The sequence below is a fragment of the Callorhinus ursinus genome, unplaced genomic scaffold (genome assembly GCF_003265705.2).
Source record: "Callorhinus ursinus isolate GAN/ISIS: 27379988/994484 unplaced genomic scaffold, GSC_fseal_2.0 scaffold4, whole genome shotgun sequence".
Taxonomy (NCBI): domain Eukaryota; kingdom Metazoa; phylum Chordata; class Mammalia; order Carnivora; family Otariidae; genus Callorhinus; species Callorhinus ursinus.
The window spans coordinates 82943000-82966270 of NW_027397066.1; the positions used below are offsets into that span (position 1 = coordinate 82943000).

Consider the following 23271-nt stretch of genomic DNA (forward strand, 5'->3'; position numbering starts at 1 on the left):
CCCTAGGGTGGCCGGTGGAAGAAAACAAACAAAAAACAAACAAACAAACAAAAAATGACTGGAAATCTCAGTCACATTTATCTGATTTAAATGTCAGAAAGCAATCTACAGTTGCACATTACATAGGAAATGTAAAATCTAGATAATGTACACTTCATTGGTAGTTCCATGAACTATTATTTAAAAAGTCAATCACTCAAATTTGAAATGAAAATGTGTTTGCATCAGAATGATACTCAGCTGTCAAATATGGAGAATTATCACTTGACACGGGATGCCTGAGCAAGACCCACCCTCCCATATTTGAATTACTTCCAATTTTAAAAGATAATAGCTCACATTTCACAGGCATGTGAAACTTTTCTTCATTCCCTCTTTTTTTAATGAAGTTTTTTTTTTTTTTTTTTTTTTTTTAGTAATCTCTACACCCAGTGTGGGGTTTGAAATCACAACCTCTTTCTGAGGTACTGACTGCATGAAAAATGTCCACAAATAAAAAATTTATTTTTCTTTAATTGAAACTTATTTGCAATTTAGAAAGGATGAGCGGTGGGAAGCTGTCCGCAGGAGGACCTGTCTGCTCCCTCTTCATTCCACAGCCCTCTCAGTATTGACCTATTCCATAAAAGGACAAGTGTGATGTCTGCTATAAAACCCGGATTCACAGTTAAAAGCTCTCTGGGCTTCCCATCACCCAACAGTGGAAGAGAACTGAGGGCTGGAATACTAGCTGCGCGACAACAGTAACAGCCATGACAAGAACGGTTGTAGCAATAACAACACAGCTACTCTTTACTGGGCGCTTGGTCTAAGTGCTATGGCTGCAGCATTGCACGTTATGGGAGCGACAGGCATGAGACTTAACACCTCATCTCTTCAAAGATCAGGAAGCTGGGGTTTCCAGAGGTGAAATAAGCTGCCCAGTGGCACACGGCTAGAATGTGAATTTAGAGGTCCATAATTTTTAACCCTGATAACACAGAGGGTGAAAGTAAAGTTATGGTCACGTGGTCATTAGGCAATGGCACTGTCCTTAGATGGACCTCAGGTGACCGGCACAGCAGAGATTAAATCACGCTTCCTTTTCTCACCTCTTTTCATTCCATCTTTTTTTTCTTTTCTTTTCTTTCTCTCCCCCCCAACCCCGCCACCCCCGCAGATAAACTGGCTGAACCAGAAGTCTGAGTATAATCTGAGAATGCTGAACAGCCCACAGAGGGGAAAGAATCTAAAAATTGCCTCACTGCTGCCATGCCCTCAATAAACTAAGCTAACCAGCCACAAATAATTTGAAAGAGCCAAAAAAAACGAAACAAAACAAAAACTCATTTTTTTGACATTTCCTCAGTTCAGGTTCTCAAGTGGAATGGATATTTCATATCAATAATGCAGACAATTAACTTTCCAAATTTCCACCTAGCTTTGATATATAGCTAATAAGTATCACCAGCTTATCTCCTGAAGAAGGCAACGGGAGCAGTCGTTAAGATTAAGCTAAGGTCGGGGCGCCTGGGTGGCTCAGATGGTTAAGCATCTGCCTTCAGCTCAGGTCATGATCCCAGCGTCCTGGGATCGAGTCCCGCGTTGCGCTCCCTGCTCCTTGGGAGCCTGCTTCTCCCTCTGCCTCTCTCTCTCTGTCTTTCATGAATAAATAAATAAAATCTTTAAAAAAAAAAAGATTAAGCTAAGGTCCACCTTTGAAGGAACTGCCCTTTAATGTTTAAAACGTAAGGAAGAGAATTTTAAACGAATAATTTGTTTCATGTTTATGATTATCTGGTAATCTCCTATTCACCACATAATATCCAAATGCCCAATCAGATTTACCATTTAAAAGTGAAATGAAAAACATATGTAATTAGGATCTTAAAGGAGATGCTGAATATCATCTACAAACTTCTGTGAGCTCAACTGAGTTCCTAAAATCAGAGCCTGATTTTCAATGTTTTTTTAAGAAAGAATCAGATTATGCTAAGAAAGACCAAAGCACACAGCCATATTACTTTGAGAAAACAGAAAGTAAGGTACAAAAGATCCTTTGTTTGAAATGGAGACAGACGTCTTTGCAAGTCATTTCAACAAATATTCACCTTCATAAGAATGAAGGATAAAGACTCTGACGGCAGTGAAAAACACAACTCGATGTATCGAACGCGTACCACCAGATGGCATCCCAAATCAGAGAGCACAGGTGGAGATCACGTCAACAACTGCGTTTCTGAAATGGAATCAAATTCATGAATTCCAAATCAATTTTTTAATAGCAAAATGTCTGACATTAATCACAAAATCCAACGAACACAACAATAATACTGTCGCGAATATAACAAAGAACATGAATCTGAAAAGAAAGGCACTGTAAATCAAACAGTGATCTTGACATCAATTATTATTTAAAAAAAAAAAAGTACAAATGGAGCCATAACAGAAAAATAAAGTCTGGTTAATAATTTTATCTTTCCTCAAGTGTCATATGATCTCACTGATATGAGGAATTTGAGAAACGAGATAGAGGATCATAGGGGAAGGGAGGCAAAAATGAAAACAAGACAAAACCAGAGGAGGAGACAAACCATACGACACTTAATCTCAGGAAACAAACTGAGGGTTGCGGGAGTGGTGGGGGGTGGGAGGGAGGGGGTGGCTGGGTGATAGACATTGGGGAGGGTATGTGCTATGGTGAGCGCTGTGAATTGTGTAAGACCGATGAATCACAGATCTGTACCTCTGAAACAAATAATACATTATATGTTAATTGAAAAAAATTTTATCTTTCCTTAATTTTTATCTACAGTTGTCCTTCCCATTAATCCGCATTTTACTCTTTCACAGGGCTTTGTCCATTGTAAACAAGAAAGAGGACAATTCAGGAGACAGCATTAGAAAAACAAAATTAAGAAAAGCTTAAAGAAAGAGAAAAAGAGATCAAGTTTCTTTTTGCCTACATATAAGACTCTCATGAAGTTGAAGTTCAAAAGCCTTGGTGTCCAAACCTTAAATATCTTAAGGAAACAGAATGAAACAATGCTGCTATGTCTAAAACTGGCTAACACATGGACCACACTATCAAATATGAACAGAAATTAATTACAGGGAAGCATATTATACACCAAACTGCAGTCAAAAAGTGACCAAATGATAGCAGGAATTTAAATTTTGTTCAGAATATTAAAATATGATGTTGTTTCATGAAAATCTCTGAAAAAGATTTGATTATCCCCTGTATGTGGGGTTTGTTTGTTGTTTTTTTTCTATTGTCATATAATCCATAAAATCCTATTTCTACAAACCACATTTTATGAGAAATGTTATTTTCATATGACAAAAGCAACTTAAGGGAGGCATGTTACCAGTTTGTAATTTACTTTTGGAGCCATATATATATATATGTATGTGTGTATATATATATGTGTGTGTATATATATATATATATCTCCAAGCATAAATAAATAACAAATGCAAAACATTTAATAATAAACATATGTGTAACATTTCCTGATTTTCAGTGTTTAATATTAAAAAATGAACATTGAACTTTTGATAGTTCTTGGGTTTTTTTTGTGTGATTTTTTGCGTGTTTTTTCTTTTACCCCTTCAACAGATAAGACTCATGTCTCCAACCTCTCCATGGACTTTCACATTATTTCATGAGACAATGCTCACTCAGTGATGCTGGCGGAGAGCTGGATAAAATAGCAGGACAAGCTATCTGACCCCCAGACAAAAACAGAGCCAGGACTGAATTGCCTAAAGGTCGTCTCTCACGGAATATATATTAACATTGGCAAGAATATGTGCATGAAAGTATTTAATATTTTAAATAATACATTTTCTATGCTAAGATAGTCATTTTAAATAGTGGTAAAGCAGCTGCCTCAAAATTTAATATTATTTTCCCCTTACTGATCCACTAATTAAACCACAGATTTTTCTATAAGAAGCTACTTCTGATAAGTTCGTCTATTTTATTTATCCAGCATCTTGTAACATGTCCAAAGTCCTCCACTTAAAACACAAAAAACCAAATAGCTACTGAGGAGAAAAGAACAGAAGAAATAGATAACGCTCATTTAAATGATCACACTGACACACAAAGAAACGGACACATCCACACACATACAGGGATGTGTACTCTGCTTTAGAGGTGCCTGTATGCTTCCATTATATTATTTTCATAATTCATACTATGTGCAAATCAGCACTGCATTTACATTAAATTTATTTGGAAATAGGGGAACATCCACAAAACCATGACACAAGATCTATATCCTCAGATGTTAACATTTAATAGGATAACAGCATGAAACAATTTTAAAAAATCAGTAAAATATTGTTAAAGGCCACGCTATATGATTACTCCCAGAATTAATGATTCCATGGACCTGCAGAGTCCACTTCTATGCCCAAATAAAACGGGAATAGATGCAGTTGAGCTGTCTGGGTTTTAATACCAGTTCTGGCACCTTCTAGATGGGTAAACTTAGATATGATACCCCATTGAGCTTCAGTTTCTTCATTTGTAAAATGGAGCTGATAACAGTACTTCCTGCATAGGGCTGTGTGAAAACTACGAGTTAGAAAATACAGTGTTTATAACAGTAACCGGGAAAAAACAAGAATTTAAATATTAACCTTGCAACAAAATAACCCATTAATTCATTCACCAAAAAGCTATAAAAAAACAATTACCATTTACTATCACCATAGTTTCACATACAAAAAGAAAGCATTCTTACTAAATTGAAAAAGATAATCTCAGTCTGGACCAACAAAAACTTTGTCATAAACCAGAACCAGTCTGTGACCAGTATTTGAGAATGTCCATTAAAACCTATAAACATTACTGGCCCACAAGAAAATAGAATCAGTGGAGTTTGAAATGATTAGGGACACTTCAGTGAGAAAAAGTAACATGAGATGAGACTGGAAACACAGATATAATCCGGCTAGACAAAACGAAGGGCATCTCCATTTTTCCCTGGAGATACCCCGGAAGAATGCTCTTTCCTCATCTGGAGAATTCCGGTATTATCTGAAACACTACTTATCTTCAAGCCATGGTAATACTGATTACAACATATTAATATATTTCAAGCTTCTACAAAGCAATCAGAATATTATTACTGCAAGGGATAACTTTCAGGTTTTAAGAATAATAATTTTAGGGATTTTTATCTTCCTATGAAAACAACTACAGATGGATGTCTGGGTGGCTCAGTCGGTCTGCCTTCGGCTCAGGGCACGATTCTGGGATCCTGGGATCGAGTCCCAAATCAGGCTCCCTGCTCAGCAGGAACCCTGCTTCTCCCTCTCCCTCTGCCCCTCCCCCTGCTTGTGTGTGTGCGCATGCACGCGTGTGCTCTCTCTCACTCCGACAAATAAATAAAATCTTTTACAAAAAAAAAGGAAAAAAGAAAACAACCACAGACATTGCCTTACCAGGGCTGCTTAAACACTACTTGTGAAACGTACCGATTTATGGCAAACTGAAAAGGACAGGGTACACTGCATCTTAAAGCAAAATATCTGTTTGTGGTAATTATGAGGTAAGTGTAATGACTGTCAAATGTTTCCTCTGGATGGTGTTACATGTTTACTGATGTCAATAGATTATTACTGACTCGTTCATGACACACAAGTACTGAAGGACTATGGCTCAGCTACTCTTAATCTAATACTCCATTCATTACCGAACAATTCACTTAAAGATGCTATTGATCTGTCTTCCCTTTTTTTCCCCCTTTATAAACTGTCCCAGCCATAGCTTTCTATACAGTCCACTCTCAGAAAGCTTGTAAAAGAAAAGTCCTATGAAGATTTTCGCTGAGAAAAAAACTATATAAACTCTGTGCCCCAAATATGCTAAGCACTATTTTTGTCTTTCCCCCTTGCATTATAGCAATATATTTTTATTTAAAATATAACCAATCAGGGCCCCTGGGTGGCTCAGTTGGTTAAGCAACTGCCTTTGGCTCAGGTCATGATCCCAGAGTCCTGGATTGCGTCCCAGATGGGAGTCCCGCATCGGGTCCCTGCTCGGCGGGGAGCCTGCTTCTCCCTCGGCCCTCTGCCCTCTCATGCTCTCTCTCACTCCCCTCTCTCTCAAATAAATAGATAAGATAAAAAAAATAGTAAAAAATAAAATATAACCAATCATAATCAATAACCGAAATAATTTATTTTTTTCTATTTCTTGAGAACCTTTAATAGCATTCTTAAACATGTTTTTTTCCTCAGTAATAAGCAAGAACAAATTCTAGTGAAAGGAACTGAAAATGCCTGATGTTTAAAAATCTTATACAGTGGCAGAATAGTGTGTGTAATATAGTATGATAGCTAAGCATGAGGTATGTAGATGGACGCCTGTTCAAAAAACAAGGTTTTCAGCTTACTAGCTAGGAGACCTCAGACCAGTCACTTAAACCAGTGGTTTCCACAGTGCAGTCCCAGATCAAGGGTATCATCAGCACCTGGGAAGCTGTTAGAAATTCAAATTCTCAGGCCCACCTCCAGACCTACTAAATCAGAAGCTCTGGAGGTGGGACCCAGCGACCTGTGTTTTAATAAAGTCCTTCAGGTGATTCTGATCCATGCCCAATTTTGAGAAACACTCAAACTGCTGAGACTCCCTTTTCTCCTGCTTAAGATGGTTTTCCTAAAAACAACCTTGCAAAACCAGAGAGGTAAACACTTCATGGAAAAGGACTCTGCTCTCACGCAGTGAACTTTTATCAACATTTTTCTTTTCTTTTCTTTCTTTTTTTTTTTTTAAAGGGTCAAAATTAAGGTGAATAAGGACTTCAAAATGATGTGCTCCCGCCACAGGCCGGGGCTGAAATGCACTAACTGCCAGCAGTGGGCTGGGTACCAAAATAGGCCTCTGGCTGAAGGGAAGGCCCTCGAGATTTGGCCACTGAAATCTAAGTGGGCAAAATGCCCCAGAAGTAATATTTTATCCCCATATAAACTAAGGCCACGTTAGGCTTTGATAGTGACAAATGATAGTTTGAGGAGAATAAACACTGATCTTTTAGGTCTCAAAAGACACTGGATTCTTATCCCCACTTAACTCTCCCCAGAGTAAAGGCATGGGGAATTCTCCTAATTGACGTCAGCTGCTGTAAGGGCAGGAATGCCATGACCTTAAACTTGGCCACTGGTCCACACTCACATCCAGGAACAAAGCCAGAGGGTTCTCCTGGCAACTGCCTGACATGCTAAATGGCAGACACAGCCACTGAGGGAATCCTTTGCTGCCCCAGGGACAAATCCCCCCCTGCAGGAAACAGACAAACTGGAGAGATTAGCAGTTTGCCCAGCTAATGCTGGCCTATCCCCTCCACCCAAAGAGCAGAAAATGAGCTCTAAATCACGCGATTCGAAAACCTAGGCTTCTGGTCTGCTTTTGCTTTACAAATGAGGGGAATGTTCTCTGCTAAGTTGAAGGAAAAACAGGAAAGTATGAAAACTTCAAGGAGAAATGTAGGAAATTGGATCCTTGCATAAACCACCTACCGTATTCAAGAAGTCTTTAATGGACACTGATTTTTAAGTACGAACTATCAGATGTTTTAAGATTAGTATTAACTATCATTTTCTTTAAAGACCTGTAATCAAAATCATATCCAAATCCCCTACCCTGCCAAAGGCATCATCTTGGCTTCTCTGGGAGAATATGAGAGGTTCCTAACCAAAGCCTCTCCCAAGACTTCCTTCCCACTCCATTCCACTCATCTCTTCCAGGATGTGATTATGTAACTCCCTGCTCAAAGACCTGTAGAGCAGTATTGGAATGTCTCAGCGCTGCCTGCCAGAAACTCATACCCAACCTGAACCTTCCAACCTTAGTCTCCCCCCACCCTCACTCCCCACACCCTTCTGAGACCCTGGCTTCCCACAGCAAACCTCTAAAACCATGTCTTACCACTTCACACACACACACACAAAAACACCGGTGCCTTTGATATGCTGTTGTCTCTGCTCAAAATACGCTTCACAGAGTAAAATTTTACTTCGCAGATGTGATCCAGTTCAAATATCATGAAATCAGTCAAAACTTTCTTGGCTTCCCTGCATTCCTTTTTCCAAGTTCCCACACTAAGTTTGTAGGCATCTTTATTACAGTTCTTAACAAATTATATAGTAATTATCTGTTTTGGTGTCTGACACCCTGACTAGAGCTTGAGTATTCTGGTCAAGGACTACATACATCTCCTGTGCTTACCATCCACAGTTCCTAACCTTCTAAAGGAGTTCTCAATCCCTAATCAAGATAGTTTGGATCACGGCTATTTAAAGGTCTCTTCCAATCAAAGATAGAATATAATAATCAGTGGGCACTGTCAGGGAAACCTTAGCCATTTAGAAGATAGAAAAACCTTTTGGATTTAAACTAGCTATATCTAGGTGCATACTTCTTAATTTGCTTAAATAAATCTAGATCATATCTTGTAATTTAATCAATAGTTTAATGGATATATCTTTGGCCAAATTATCTGTTTTCCTTATCCTGTTTTGAGCTGTTGGAGAACAGAGACCAGGTCTTATTCACCTATGTATCACCCACACCACCTGAACACTAACAAGGTAAATGTTCAATAAATATGCATTAAATGGAATTCCCAAAATGAATTGTATCTTAGTTCGGGCTACTTGAACAGAACACTGCAGACAGGGTACCTTTAACAACAAACATTTCTCACAGTTCTGGAGGCTGGAAAGTCCAAGATCAAGATGCTGGCATATATTTAGTGTTCGATGAGGACCCTATTCTGGTTTGTAGAGACCATCTTACTGTATCCTCAGGTGGAGGAGAGAGAGAGAAGTCTCATCTCACACATGCACTAATCCCATCATGGGGACTCCACCCTCATGACCTCATTTAAACCTAATTACTTCCCCAAGGCCCACCTCCAAATGCCATCATATTGGGGATTAGTATATCAGCATCTGAATATTGGGGTGGGGGGGGCATGAACATTCAGTCCAGAGCAAGTGGCCACACTGACATTTGGATACACGTGTTAATGTTCCATTTGTATGTTACAAGTAAACAAAGATAAATTTAACTGAATTTTCATGAAAGAATCAAAGAAGGAAAACACATTCCTCGACAAAATGCCTCCAACACAGAAACACATTCTTCACATTAAATCTCTGAAACAGCTACCATTCTCATCAGGCAAGTTAGTTTAGAGAAAAGAGCAAGACATGCCTCACACCTCCTTTGTCTTGATTGCAACCCCCTGGCTAACTGGCACCTCTACTCCCACGGAGAAGGTTACTGGTTTATCTAAACCTACCTCCCGGACGGCAAGGTGCACAGTGCTTTATCCTCCAGAGGGACACATGCAAAGGCCAGCTTGGAACTAGGCAGCTTCCCGGTTCTTCTTCCCCCAAATAAAATGTACAGAATTTGAAGGGAAAAGAAAATCCTAAATAACCTTAAACCTTTCACTACTTTATGAACACTTCAAGTGGGGGAAGGTGATTTGGGAAGCTTGGTTCATTTAAACATGAAAGACTCGCTCAAGGAATGAAATGATGTCCAGTTTTCCAGTAACCAGAATACTAATTTCTAGGTTTTTCTCAAAATGGGGGCAAATGATGGCACAGATGTTAGCATGACTTTTTTCTAACCATTTGTGAGTGAAACAGTTTTATGAATTAAAAACTAGGAGTGGGGAGGACTAGAGGGAAAGTGGGGGAGGGCTTTTGTTACAAAATACTTGCCATTTGTTTCATTTTGAGAGTTTACAGATCTACTCCACTTAAAGGTGGATTCCACAGAAGAAGCTCCCGGTCAGTTTCTACCAGGACCCACTCACCTCACCGCTTTCAGGACTCTTACATATGCCGGTGAGAGATTATCTCTCATGCCACGCGAACACCACCATGTTGTCAGGGTTGAGGTTTTTCCCACCACATCGAAAGTCCTTGCTTCTTTCCTCTTCACCTTTTTTACAGGTTCTCATTTGTATATTATACCTCTTATTTTTATTTGTATATTATATATATATATCATTTGTATATTATATAAAATAATATCTCCATATTATTTTCCTTCTCCCCTTCCTCTTCTACTACCTTCTTCTTCCTCTTCTTCCTTCTCCACTGAATTAAATTTTCTATCTTTCCTAAGTGTGGAGTTCTGAATTACATAAAGAATACTCTATCCTGAAGATTTTTAACTGTAAACTATGTCTTTTATTGCATAGCCTAGCACCAGTAATAAAATAAAATAAATAAAATAAAAATAAAATATTCTATCTATAAAGATAGAATACACAGATATTCTAAATTTAAAAATAGACTGGGGCATCTGGGTGGCTCAGCTGGTTAAGCACCCTACTCTTCATTTTGGCTTAGGTCACGGTCTCAGGGTTGTGGGATTGAGCACCCCCCCTGCCACCCAAGGCTCCCTACTCAGCAGGGAGTCTGCTTGGGATTCTCTCTCCCTCTCCCTCCCTCTCTGCCCCTCCTGTCTCTCTCTCTCTTCTCTCTCTCTCTCTCTCAAAACAAACAAACAAACAAAAATTTAAAAATACACATTGTTCAGATTCTTATAAGAAGTATCTTGAAATAAAAGGGATTGCAATATTCTCTGATCAATGAATCCTGCTTTCATTTTGCATTTCTGCAGGTTTCAGCTTTTGCTCAGAAACTAGTGGGCTGGGATATGAAGCTATAATTTTAGCCTTCTGGTGAATTATATGCAAAAAGTTTTTTCTTTTTCCCTTTACCCAAATGTTAAAATAATTTTTTTCTATCCCTTTTGTCACTATGATTCCATATCCTTACGTTTCCAGAAAAGAGGAAAAGAGATCACTACAATGGAATCTATTAGAGGTTCCTTGGGATCCTGCCTTTGTTATGAAATATAAACACTCCTCTAGAAAAAAGTTTTTCCTGACTGGATTATATTTCACTAGTGCGACATATTCTGTGACGTCTCCATAGCTGCTTCTTGTCACTATCTAAAAGGCTTTGGGGTTTTTCTCCCCTGGGAATGCCATACATGATTGAGTCCTGATTTCCAAAGTCTCTTCACAGCTATGTCCCAAACTCTGCCAAACTGTCAGCTAGTATCTCACCAGAAAGAACCCAGTGTGATCTGTATTGAACATGGGTGCAATTAGTCCATGGACTCCAGAAGGTTTCTGGGATAAAACATCCTAAATCTGACTCTTCCAGAATCTTCTCTACATATCCTTTCAGGATAGAGTCTAACCAAACAGGAGAGCTGACTGCATCCCGGAAAATACATTGCCCTAACTACCTATTTTACATGTTTCTTTAAGTTAAAATTATCACCTCCATTACCACTTACGGGGCTCATTAGTGAACTTAACATGAATTCTTCATTGCAACTCACATGTTATCATGTGAAATAAAAAATAAACTCAAAATATCAAGCCATTCATTCTCAACAAAAACAAATAAGCTTAATGATGAAGATGTCATTTAAATCTAATATTTTATCATTAATTTATAAGTGGAATTTACGGCCAATTTTTGAAGTAGTTTTTTTATTTGGTTTGGTTTTTTGTTTTATTTTTTGCTGGTGGCTTCCAAACTAGTATTTAGATACTAAACAAATTTAGTATTTTAGTATCTGAGAAAGTAAAGCATGTTCATATTTGTTTTGTCTTTAGTTTTTCACAGTGTCTATGAGTTGGAGATAATAAGGTATGACTCCATTTTAACACATGGAAAATGGGATTCACAGTGATACACACGGAGTGAATCCATGGCCTGATTTACTCACCACTGGCCAAAACTGAGTTACCACCACTGGAGCTAATTTCTCCTGCTGCCTGGCCCCAAACACATTCATTACATTTTTTGAATTACAAGCAAGAAAAATTGCATTGCCAACCAAAAATAAAACATTAAGAATGTCAATTTCTTTGGAATAAGAACCATTAGGGACATTTTGACCAAGGAAGGTCTGGTCTGGTATTCTAGAGAGCTTATTTTTCTCTTAACAGTAACACTCAAATATATCTTTGAAGGCCAATCATGTAAGTAATAAAGATTTGGAAGAAAGAAGCAATCAGTAGTATATGTGAAATATTTTTAAATGGCACCTGGGTGGCTCAGTCGTTAAGCATCCCCTTTATTTTGAAAAGGATAATATTCTGTGTCTAATTTTTTTCCTTTGCCAGAATGATAATAATTAAGGAGAAAACAAATGTTTTTGTTTTTGTTAAAATGTTTTATTTATTTATGAGAGTCAGAGAGAGAGAGAGAGAGAGAGAGAGAGGCAGAGGGAGAAGCAGGCTCCCTGCTAGATATGGAACTTGATCTCAGGACCCTGGGATCATGACCTGAGCCAAAGGCAGACGCTTAACCATCTGGGCCACCCAAAAACAAATGTTTTTTAGCTTCTCAAAAAGGTGAAAACTTAGAAGTTTAGCAAACTCTACAAAGGATAGATCAAAAGCCTCTAATATTTGACCCTCTACACCATACAACATTTTTTTCGGACAAATTTTAATTTTGATGGACTAAGAGAAGTTATACTTACACAAAAATATGTATCTGCCCGCAAGAGGTAACAAAGCAAAAAACTCAAAGTGAAGATATTTTCTAGGCACAAAATACTATAGGAAGGCATGAAATTTGGCCTCTCCCTAAACTTTAGTGGTTCTCAAACTTGAATGTGCTTTGGAAACTCCTAGAGGACTTGATGATAACAGAAATGGCCTCACCCCAGAGAACATGATTCAGTCATTCGCGGCGGGGCCGAGGAATTGATATTTTAACAAGTTTCCAAGGGATGAGATGATAACGCTAGGCTGGGAACAACATTTTGAGAACCACCGCTTTAACTCAGTCACTTACTCAACCACTGTGGAACTCTCGGTGTACCTTGTCCAACTTGTCCCAACAAATATTTTGTGTCCTCTGTGCCAGTTAGTGTTTCCACCAACAAACAAGATCACCTCCAAAGTATTACTTCAGAATATCTTCATCACCTCTGAATTGTACAACACTTTTCAGAGCATCACCATCTTACAGATATTCAATACATGAAATAAAAAATAGTTATATATGTATCATAGCTTTAGTCCTTTGTGTACAAATTGGACAGTTAAAGAGTAAGATGAAAAAGGTATGTGAAGACTCATTGGTATCTAGGATTTTGTGATTTGATGTTAAGAACAAAGTGTGGTTACAAGTAGGCAGTGTCCATCCTCAGGTCTTACCTGTGACTGGTGCATCAATATCCAGCAAATTTTTTTCCTGTCGAAGAATTGAAGCCCCCTCTGTTATTATTCTCAATGCGACGCTCTCTTCCAGCCTGCCCTCCTTCATGAGATGTGCCTTTAAGATATCCACACGAGGTTTCCCATCATTATCAAACACTTCTTTTGCTGTAAGCCGGTGACTTGGAGGAAATGGGACAGCTGAAAAAGAAAAAGTCAAATTATTACATTAACCAAATCCAACAAAAATTCAATAATAACTGCCAAATATCTCTCTCTCCCCACCTATTAGAGTATTTTAAAAGTTCCCACATTAAAATAAAATCAAGGGCTGTCAAGAATTAAAGGCTGCCTTCTTTCTTCGATTCTGGATGTAATGTGCTTGCTAAAAGGAAATTTACATTTCTTATTCACCCAGTACCTATCTCTTGCATCTAGAAGATCCTGATTAAGTTAATAAAGAAAAAAGAGAGAGAGATGTTTCTGTTAGGCAATATTCAATTTGACAAAAGAAAATAGTTTCTATATATCCAACCATAACTCACTCGGGAGAAGATGTGTCTCTACTGAGAAAGGTCTGCCAGACCAGATTTGCCCCTCCAATTAAAGTCACACCTCTGAGTAAACTGACTCACTATAAGGAGAGAGCAGAAATCTGAGAGCAAAAAGGCAAAAATGCACTGAATATTAAACAGGAAATCAGAATTCGTGTGCACAGGTAACAAAGGAATATCTTGAACAGTGAAGGACAATATGGTGTCAGGGAGGAGATGCACGTATTTAGGAATATGATATAATAACAAATGCAACTTACTGCTCAGACCCAGAACCAACCATTCTCTCTTTCACCCACACCCCCATAACTTAACAGTAAAAACCTCTCCTGTAGCTACTGTCATTCTTTACATCTGCGAATACATTCATTCACTCATTCAGCTGAAGGATATTCACTAAACTTCTACAATGTGCCAGGACATCCAAAGGTCCATGGTTAGAGATGGTATCATAAAGGTTAAATTTCTGATAAATGGTCAATAAGCCCCTTCAGTGAGGATGAGTCATTGTTTGTGTATTTTACATGAGGAGTCATTACTAAAAACAACTCAGATCTCTTAGAAGTATCTAGAAGAACCATAAACACAGTTTCATGAAACTTTCAGCTGCCATGTGCATTATGCCATATGCATAAGAACGTCTCCATATGATGGTGCCTCTCTTAGGAAGAACACTTGATATTCAGGAATAAACCTAGCCCCCTAACTTCCTGAAAGTGTCTCTCAAAGGAGCAAGATTTATGGTAGAGCTATAGCAAGAAATTTTGTGCAATCTAATAGCATAGGTTTGCTATCCAAGAGAAGTTATAAGTACTTAAAAGAAAAGAAAAATCAGGAAGTGATCCTATACTAAGGGATGCAACTTGATTCTCTATGTGGCCAAAATGAAGTGGCAGAAGTACACTCAGTGGCTAAGCATGAGGCTTTTGTGGTCAGATGAACCTGGGTACAAGCCTTGGCTTTGTACACTCACCAGTTTTATGACCTCGGGCAAGGGAAATAACCTCCTTTGGCTTCGGTTGCCTCACCTGTAGATTGAGGATTACATCTATCTGAGCACTGTTATAATAACTAAAGTACATCGTAATATCCGGAGCTAACATTTATAGAGTGTTTCTTTTATGCCAAGTATTGCTTGGGTAATAAAGTCAGACACAATAGGAAAGCTGTAAGATGAGTAAGACATATGTACATGTGTTTACATATCAGTGTTCTTAGTCCTCACAGCATTACTGTGGGGGAGAAACTTGAGGCTTAAAAATATTAAGCACTTTGCCCAAGACAATCACCTAGAGATTTATATGTAGACCCAAACTCCAGCAGTTCGATCAACTACATTATACTGCTTCTCAAAAGAGACTTAAGACAGTGCTTAATAATTGTGAGGTCAGGAGGAAATCACTTTTTAGAACTGCAATTCTAACAAACATCGAGAAGCGTTTCTTATGAAGACCACGTTTATTTTCTTTTTTTTTTTAAAGATTTTATCTATTTATTTGAGAGAGAGAATGAGAGAGAGAGCATGAGAGGGGGGAGGGTCAGAGGGAGAAGCAGACTCCCTGCTGAGCAGGGAGCTCAATGTGGGGCTCGATCCTGGGACTCCGGGATCATGACCTGAGCTGAAGGCAGTTGGTTAACCAACTGAGCCACCCAGATGCCCAGGACCACATTTATTTTCAAAAATTATTTGGGACAGCTCACAGTAGAATAGATCTATAATACAAAACCACAATGTAAATTAAAACATAAAATGCATAATGCCAAAGCATAGTGTACAATAAGAGCAAAGGCAAGAATTAAACACGGAGGAGAAAAAAAGAGGAATTTAGGTCGTTATACTTCAGGCATTTGGGGGTAATTTTGTTCATTTTGTTTCTTTGCCTTCCCTGCTTTTTCTTACCTAACAGATATTCTTGTGAAGAAAACATGGCCACATTTCAATGGCCACATTTTTTTTTTTTTTTAACGTAGGTCTTTATGTATGGTTTGAAATTAGAAAATACCTTACCTGGTCACTCCTCAAAATCCCCCCCAGACATAGGATGGGGAATGGAAAGGAAGAAACTTCAAAAGGACACGGGGTAAGGCAAAGAGCCGATTTTTTTTTTTTTCTTTTCAGTGATTTCCTAAAATAAGAGTTTAAGTGACTCTGCAAAACTGTCAGGCAAAAATCACAGGAGCACAGAAGGGTAGGAGGCTGGTTTACTGTCAGGCATATAAAGGCAGTGGGTCTCTGCCACCTGTGCACTAGCTGGCCTTATTAAACTTAAGCAAGATCAAAGGTTAAACTTGAAAGAGCCAAAGCACTGAAGAAGGTGAGAGGCAAAAGGAGAGCACCCTGAGAGGCATCACCTGCATGAATGAGACTTTGTCCAAGTCCCTAGGCTCTCTCCAACGCCAAGATCGCTGCAGTAACAGATGCTCCCTCTTCGATGCCCATCTTTTACCTTCCAGTAATTGCTAATCCTAGGTAACTGGCAAAGGTGAAGCCACCTGCTCTGACACAGAGGAGTTTGTTCCAAATAAACAGGAGCGAAAAAGACAGGAAAAAGGCCAACCAGAGGGCTCTGTTTCCAGCCGGCTGATAGGGACACTGATGACATGGGGCCCTTTACCGGTTAAGCAGATGGTAAGGCCCCCAGGGAACCAAGATGTGCAGCGATGATGCCGAAGTTGGAATGCAGAGATGCTGTAAGCCAGAGAGGAGTTTTCTGGGACAAAAATAAGAGTGGGCTAATATTTGTGTATCTGTGCACCGTTTGGCTTCATAAAGAAAATACCAGCCTTACAAAGGTCACATTTATTTGCTTTCTCTGTTCACCTAGCATCCTACATGCAGACGTGTGCCAAATACCGAGCAAAAACTACTTAGACCGAAGAATCCAATGTGCATAGAAAACATTTCTTTCATTAACTCGTAAAAATGGCTACACTTGATATAATAAAATTGGATTTTCCCTCCCCTCCATTGCTTTTAGTATTACAAGTTGCTTTCATTGCTACCTGAGCAGGTCAGGACTGAAGGAGTTGAGTTTGTGCATGCCAATAAAATTTAGAAATATCTGTTGATATCTGGCTGACTCTTCCCAAACCAATTTTCTTGTCACTGCCTATTAAGTATGGAATACGGTGTTATAATAGTCCTCTTAGAAGTATCCTAAAAGTAGACAGAAACCCTCTCAGCTTCCTCCACTTCACAACTGCCACTCAATGTCACTCTTTTTTCCTCAAATATAACAGCAAAGTAGCTAAAATTTGGGATATATACATCCTCAACTGATTCCAAACATTAAGCACACTGACAGCTGTAAAGGCAAACAATACACCGGACCAGGATCGAGTTCCCGTGTCATTGACTGCAAATCTGACAGCGACTGAATTCCAATGAACAGGATATGATCTTGTATTTTTATTTCCTATTTGTTGATGCCACCAGAGAGTTCACCTACCTGATCTAGAGAAAGGTTACTAGTCTGGGAACCAAAATCATGTGTATCCAATATTGGCATCTACGTAATGATTACTGAAGTTGTTGTCAATTATTCATTCATCAGAGAGAAAGACATTCCAAGGCAGAAAAGCTGGGATGCCAGCGTAATTCAAGCCCTAGGTTCTGGCTGACAATGGGGACCACACCTCTGAAAGAGTCAGGGGTCTCCTCCTGAGATTTGGGTTGCATCAGTTTTAGATGACCACTATGTGCCCGGGTAGCCGGAGTGATCTGCTCTCACTCTGGGGTAGATCTAGGTATCTGAGATTTCTGTTCCTCAAATCTGAGCCACCTTAGCCACTATTAAAGGGACTCCTACTATTCAATGGGAAATATCCAAGAGTCCCTGTCACGTTGATACCTTCTTCACTGGAAGAAGAGCAGCGTAACTGCGACCTGACCTCTTTCCTTCCAAGAAAGAATCACGGATAAAGAAAACATTTAGCCTAGAGATTTTTTCAAAACTTTGTTTTTTTTTACTTAAAAAAAAAACAAAAAACGGCACCTCAAGTATATCCAAAGGAAAAAGAATTCAACGCAGCTCACTGTCAGCCTCTCTTCTTCCCATGATGACTGTTGGGGCATGCTCACCAAATCCTGGGGTTCTTTAGAAGAAAATTAGAATTCTCTCCATTTAGATTGATTCCTGACACCCTCACATCAAATAAGAGGAAACTGAAGTCCAGAGAGAGGATAAGTGAATTGCCCAGGGTCACAGGATTAGTCATTGGCAAAACCAACACTAAATTTTAGGTCGACCTGGTTTGTATTCCAGCACTTTACCCTCTGAGCCTGCTCTGTCCAATTGACTAGCAACATATGGCTGCTGAATGCTTGAAAGCGCCCGGTCCAAACTGAGATGGGCTGTAAGCCTACAATGTGCAATGGATTTATAACACTTGATACAAGAAAAAACAGGAAATGTACAATATCTCATTAATATTTTTATGTTGCTCACATGTTGAAATAAGATTTAGAGTATACTGGGCTAAATGAGATTTATTAAAATTAATTTCACCTATCCTTCCTTATTTTTTAATATGGATACTAGAACATTTAAAATTGCATAAATGGTTTGTCCTAGATTATTATGGACCAGGATGCATTCTTCTCAAGGAGGAAATGAGAATAGGGGGAGTTGAGAGTGTATTCTGTAATCTTTCTTGTTTTTCAACTTTAGCTCCTCCAATACCTCAAACTGTCTCAACACTGACTGCACATTTGGAATCACTTTTAAAAATAAATGACGCTGAGGTGCAACCTCTAGGAATTCTGATTTAACTTGTCTAGGCATGGTTTTAAAGGAACCCAGGGTAAACTGCTGTGAGGTCCAGACTGAGATTCACGGATCTATATCATAAGTAAAGACATATAAAACACAGGCAGTTTAACTCCCACCCCCCAAACATGTTCCACAATGTCAATCAACTGTAGCAGATGTGAAGTCTTTGCAAGTCCAGACATGTTTATTCCATCCCTCTCTGTCATCAGAATGTGCACAGAAACAGTTCCTGTCCCATATTTCACATGGACACTGCCTGTACCAGGGCTAAGATACTTACATTGGCACATGTTAAGAGAACAATTTAAGGATATCACATGTCAAACACAACTTAAAACACATTCTGGGTGACCTCCATAAGCTGGCACTCCATTTTTCCCTTGTGGACCTTTGTATATGTCACAAACTATTATTCTCATCAAACCATATCAATCAACCAATCAATTATCAAACATCTAGTAAGCACCTACTATGCACTGTATTCAATGTCAGGCCATGAGAAGGACCACAGAGAAGTGGGCAAGAGAAAACAAATATTAGCAGATCCAGACTCTGAAGAGATTGCCATGTGATATGGTATCATGGGTATATATATATATATATATATATATATATATATATATATTAGTTTTTGCTTGAGATACCTGGAAAAGCATTAAACAAAGAAAAGGAGAGATGATGTAATTAGTAAAGGGGAAAAAAGTGTCTTTATCTACTTTAAGGCCATGTCTGGGTTCCTATAAACTCTTAGATACAAACACAGCTTTCTTCCATCTAAAGTATATAATAAATATCTCATTTGTTTAGGTGACTCCAGAAGACAAGGTTCTGTCTTTAAGGTAAGTAATGAAAAATAGAATACGCTAATTTTAAAATATAATATGCCAGCTAAAGTACACAAATGTAACTCCTTTCTCAGTAAATAAAATTACCCTGAAATCTGATCCTGCTTCTGAATAAACAGTGAAGAATTATGTAAAAGGAAGTACTGGTGACTTTTCACTAAATTTTGCTTGGGTTCTAATATTGAGCCATTAGGTTTGACTTACATCCTTCTGGGTTTAAAAAAAATTCTGTCAGTATGGGGATACATGTTTATCCATGCACATCATGTCTATATGCAAAGATATACAAACCATGTTGTCTAGGAGCGACAGCTTAAAAATTAACCACAGCTAGCCTCTAAGAAACACCATAGGAACTTATTCACTAGGGCCCTACTTATGCTACTCCTGTAGACATTCATCACTTGTTTGTTTGAAAGTCTCTGGCTTTCATTACAGACATTAATGTCTGTCAAATTAAAATATGCTTGCTTATCTCAAGTGTGGATGAATATTACTCTTGTAAACAGAAACATCCGGCCCCACGTAAGCTAAAACAAACAAACAAACAAAAATTCACAGTAAATCTATAAATAAAGCCCCAATTTATTAATTTACTCGTGTTTTTTCCTACAGCTATGATGAGCTCCTCCACCTTAGAGCAAAGACCTTCTTACCCACCTCCTCTGAATACTACCACTCAGATCCTGAGCTTTAAAATGCATTCCGTTTTAAACACAGTATGTGTACTAATCATTTCACTAGCAAACTGAATACTTCATTTGGTTTTCCTCAATGTTTACATGCAAATATAGTACAATGGTATTTTATGTAACTTCCCCAAACTGTTAATAAAAGGGCAGTATGATACTCGAAGTGTTTATTAAAATAAGGGATCTTTTTCTTCCTCTGGCTTACAGAATTTTTATTATACACAGTACTTTTGAACCTAAATCTGAAATGTGCTACAAGCAATTCTTTAATAAAGATCAGACACTAATTAATTAAAGGAATTATTGTTCTAACTACAAGGGATTTAATAATTAGTGAAAATGAGTACCTCAACAGTATAATCAGAGATTCCTTTATTATCTGAATTTCAAAATATTTTTCATTTAAATAGGCTTATTGATACATAGCTACTCCTTATGCCTTCTATTGACAGCTATTCTTATTCTCTGGCTACTCTGCATTCTTAAGTCTAAAGACTCAAGGACACAGAGATGGGTGACAGTCCACAACCCCGTCCACATGTAGGATTGGGTAGTTCTATCACAAAACTCCTTTGAAGTTTTGTTATTTTGGTTAGTTCATTTAATTACTAGAAAAGTTGCAATTGGCTTACATAATAAATTATGTAATAATGATTCAACATGAAAAATGATTTGACAAAAGTTATATTTTAAGAATTTCAAAACATTTCGGTATTACTGCAAAGCTTAAATAAAATCTAATTTTTTTGTCGTTAAAATAAAAAAGTTACATGCCCAAGTCCAGTGTTTACCGTGGTGGCCACACCAATGACAAATTATTTTATACATATACACGATTAAAGCAAAATTATATTTACTGATTTTTAACATATGATATTGAATGTTCAGATTAAACTAAGAATTTTAATTAAATATTAAATATTAAGTAAATTAAATATTTAAAAATTTTAAAATATATAATTGATGATGTGTCATTTTGGAAGAGTGTACTCTATAATTTTTTTAATTAAAAAAATACATAATCAGTCATATTCACATGGACACTGTCTGCACCAGGGCTAAGATACTTACGTTGGCACATGTTAAGAGAACAGTTTAAGGATATCACATGTCAAACACAACTTAAAACACATTCTGGGTGACCTCCATGTGGTACTAGCAGGTACCACAACTATATGTATCCATTCTCAGTACTAGATGAAGTGACTACAGCAATATTTTTAGCAAGTGGTATTTACAGTAATCTCTAGAATAGCAAACTTACAGTAATGAATAAAATTGTACTCAGAGATAAATTTAAGCAGAGGGGTTTTTATTTATTTTTGTTTGATTGTTTTTGCCTTGAACATTTTCTTTTTCTCAAGAGAAATATGTCACAGGAGGAGATTAAAATCAAGAAACAAACAGATACTTTAAGACAATTTGAATTTATTTCCCATGTGAGCAGGTCCCTTTGAACACGATAATTTTCCCTGAGAAATGAAAAGTATCTAGGGATTATAAAACTTTATTTAACCCAAGACATACTTTACCATCCAGAAATCCTCAAGTCAGTGGCCTAAGACATGAAATATAAGGAAGGACCTTACCTATATTGGAACTAAACTATTTCATTAGAAATTCTTTAATAAATGTAAACTTCAGAAATCTCTGTATTAAAAATAGCAAACCTTCTTTGTCTTCAATTAAACTTAGAAGTTGATATGAAAAATCAATCTATGCCCACACACAATTCTTTCCTTTCAAATTCATCATTCAGCTCTAGATGCCCACACATTTTCTATGCCCACATGCCCACCCATGGTCCCGATCCCTGTGGTTAAAACACCTACAGGCATCAGAATAAATTTTTTAAATGAATAGGCTTTCTCTTCTTTGAAAGGTCTTGATGAAATGGCAAATTTATGTCCCAGATATCGAATAATGTAAGTCTAAGTGGCAATTTAAGGATATTACCATGTTACCACATTTTGCATATAAAGGGTGACTGGTTTAAAAATGATAAATCTGGCATACAGCCTTATATCTATCTGTGTGCCACAGTGAAGCAAATGATCAATATTTTGCCTCAGAGTCACCCTCTAGAGAGTCAGGGGTGGGAGCTAAAATCCCAGGTTTGCATTTAATCCCCCCCCTGAACTGGCTCTGTGCTCCCTACTCCCTGTGGGCTCAATAGTGAAATATCAGGTCCTCTGGGCCTCTTCATGCTTCAGTAATGCTTATGCCAAATTATACCGTTTGCTTCAGTCTGATGACCAGGCCTGTTCTCCACTTTCTCTGGTCCACCATTTCTAAGAAACAGCCACTCCTGTGAATAATACAGAAACACGCAGGAGGTTCCAGTTCTTAGCACCTCAAATGTGTGCTCTCCAAATCATAATCTTTACATCTCGATTTAAAAATTGGAATTTTGAGACATATGGGTGGCTCAGTCGGTTAAGCATCTGCCTTCAGCTCAGGTCATGATCCCAGGGTCCTGGGATCGAGTCCCGCCCCCGCATGGGGCTCCCTGCTCAGCTGGGAGCCTGCTTCTCCCTCTGCTCCTGCTCTTTCTCTCTCTCTCTCTTTCAAATAAATAAATAAAATATTTTTTAAAACAATTAAAAAAAATTGGAATGTTTTAGTGACTACCACCTACGATTATATCCTCTGAAACTTCATTTTCATTAGTTTCATTTATCTTTAAAATGTACTTGTCAATTTTGAGTTTAAATCAAACATGCATCTCTTAATCTATCAATGGAAAATGGCTAATTTCATAATAAAACTCCAACAGACTGCATTACCTTCCTTAATAAAGAGCCACACTTAAGGGAGATTTTCCAGTCATATATTTTGTACATAAAAGAAATTCTCAAATAATTAAGGAAACAGATTAATTATAATGTCAATTTCAAATTTACATGTAACACCAAATCTGTTTAAATAAGTCAGTCATCATTAACTGAAAAAAAATCAGAATAATTAAGTAGAAAGATTAATAATCAAGTTGCCTTGAAATCCAGTACTGTTGTGTATCGGTTGTTAGGTTTCAAATCCACTTGTCTATGACTTAAGTGAAGTTGTCTGAAGGAAGGGTGAATTTGTTTACATAGAGGAAACTGTGTTAGAATGTTGTCACCAACATCTGTTGTCAATAAACACTCAGTAGCTCATCTGTTGATGGGTGCCTCTGGGGGCTTATCAATAAGAACACA

The 23271-nt window shown here is 37.9% G+C and overlaps 1 protein-coding gene across 9 annotated transcripts in view; it reads right to left on the bottom strand.

Annotated features, from left to right (window-relative positions):
- PPP3CA (protein phosphatase 3 catalytic subunit alpha) overlaps positions 1–23271 on the bottom strand; it is a 502337-nt gene that overhangs the window by 148285 nt on the left and 330781 nt on the right. For all 9 annotated transcript variants that reach the window (XM_073892032.1, XM_073892038.1, XM_073892035.1 and 6 more), the window contains one exon: positions 13212–13412. In XM_073892032.1, the coding sequence (XP_073748133.1) occupies positions 13212–13412 (201 nt within the window). The remainder of the gene's footprint in view (positions 1–13211; positions 13413–23271) is intronic.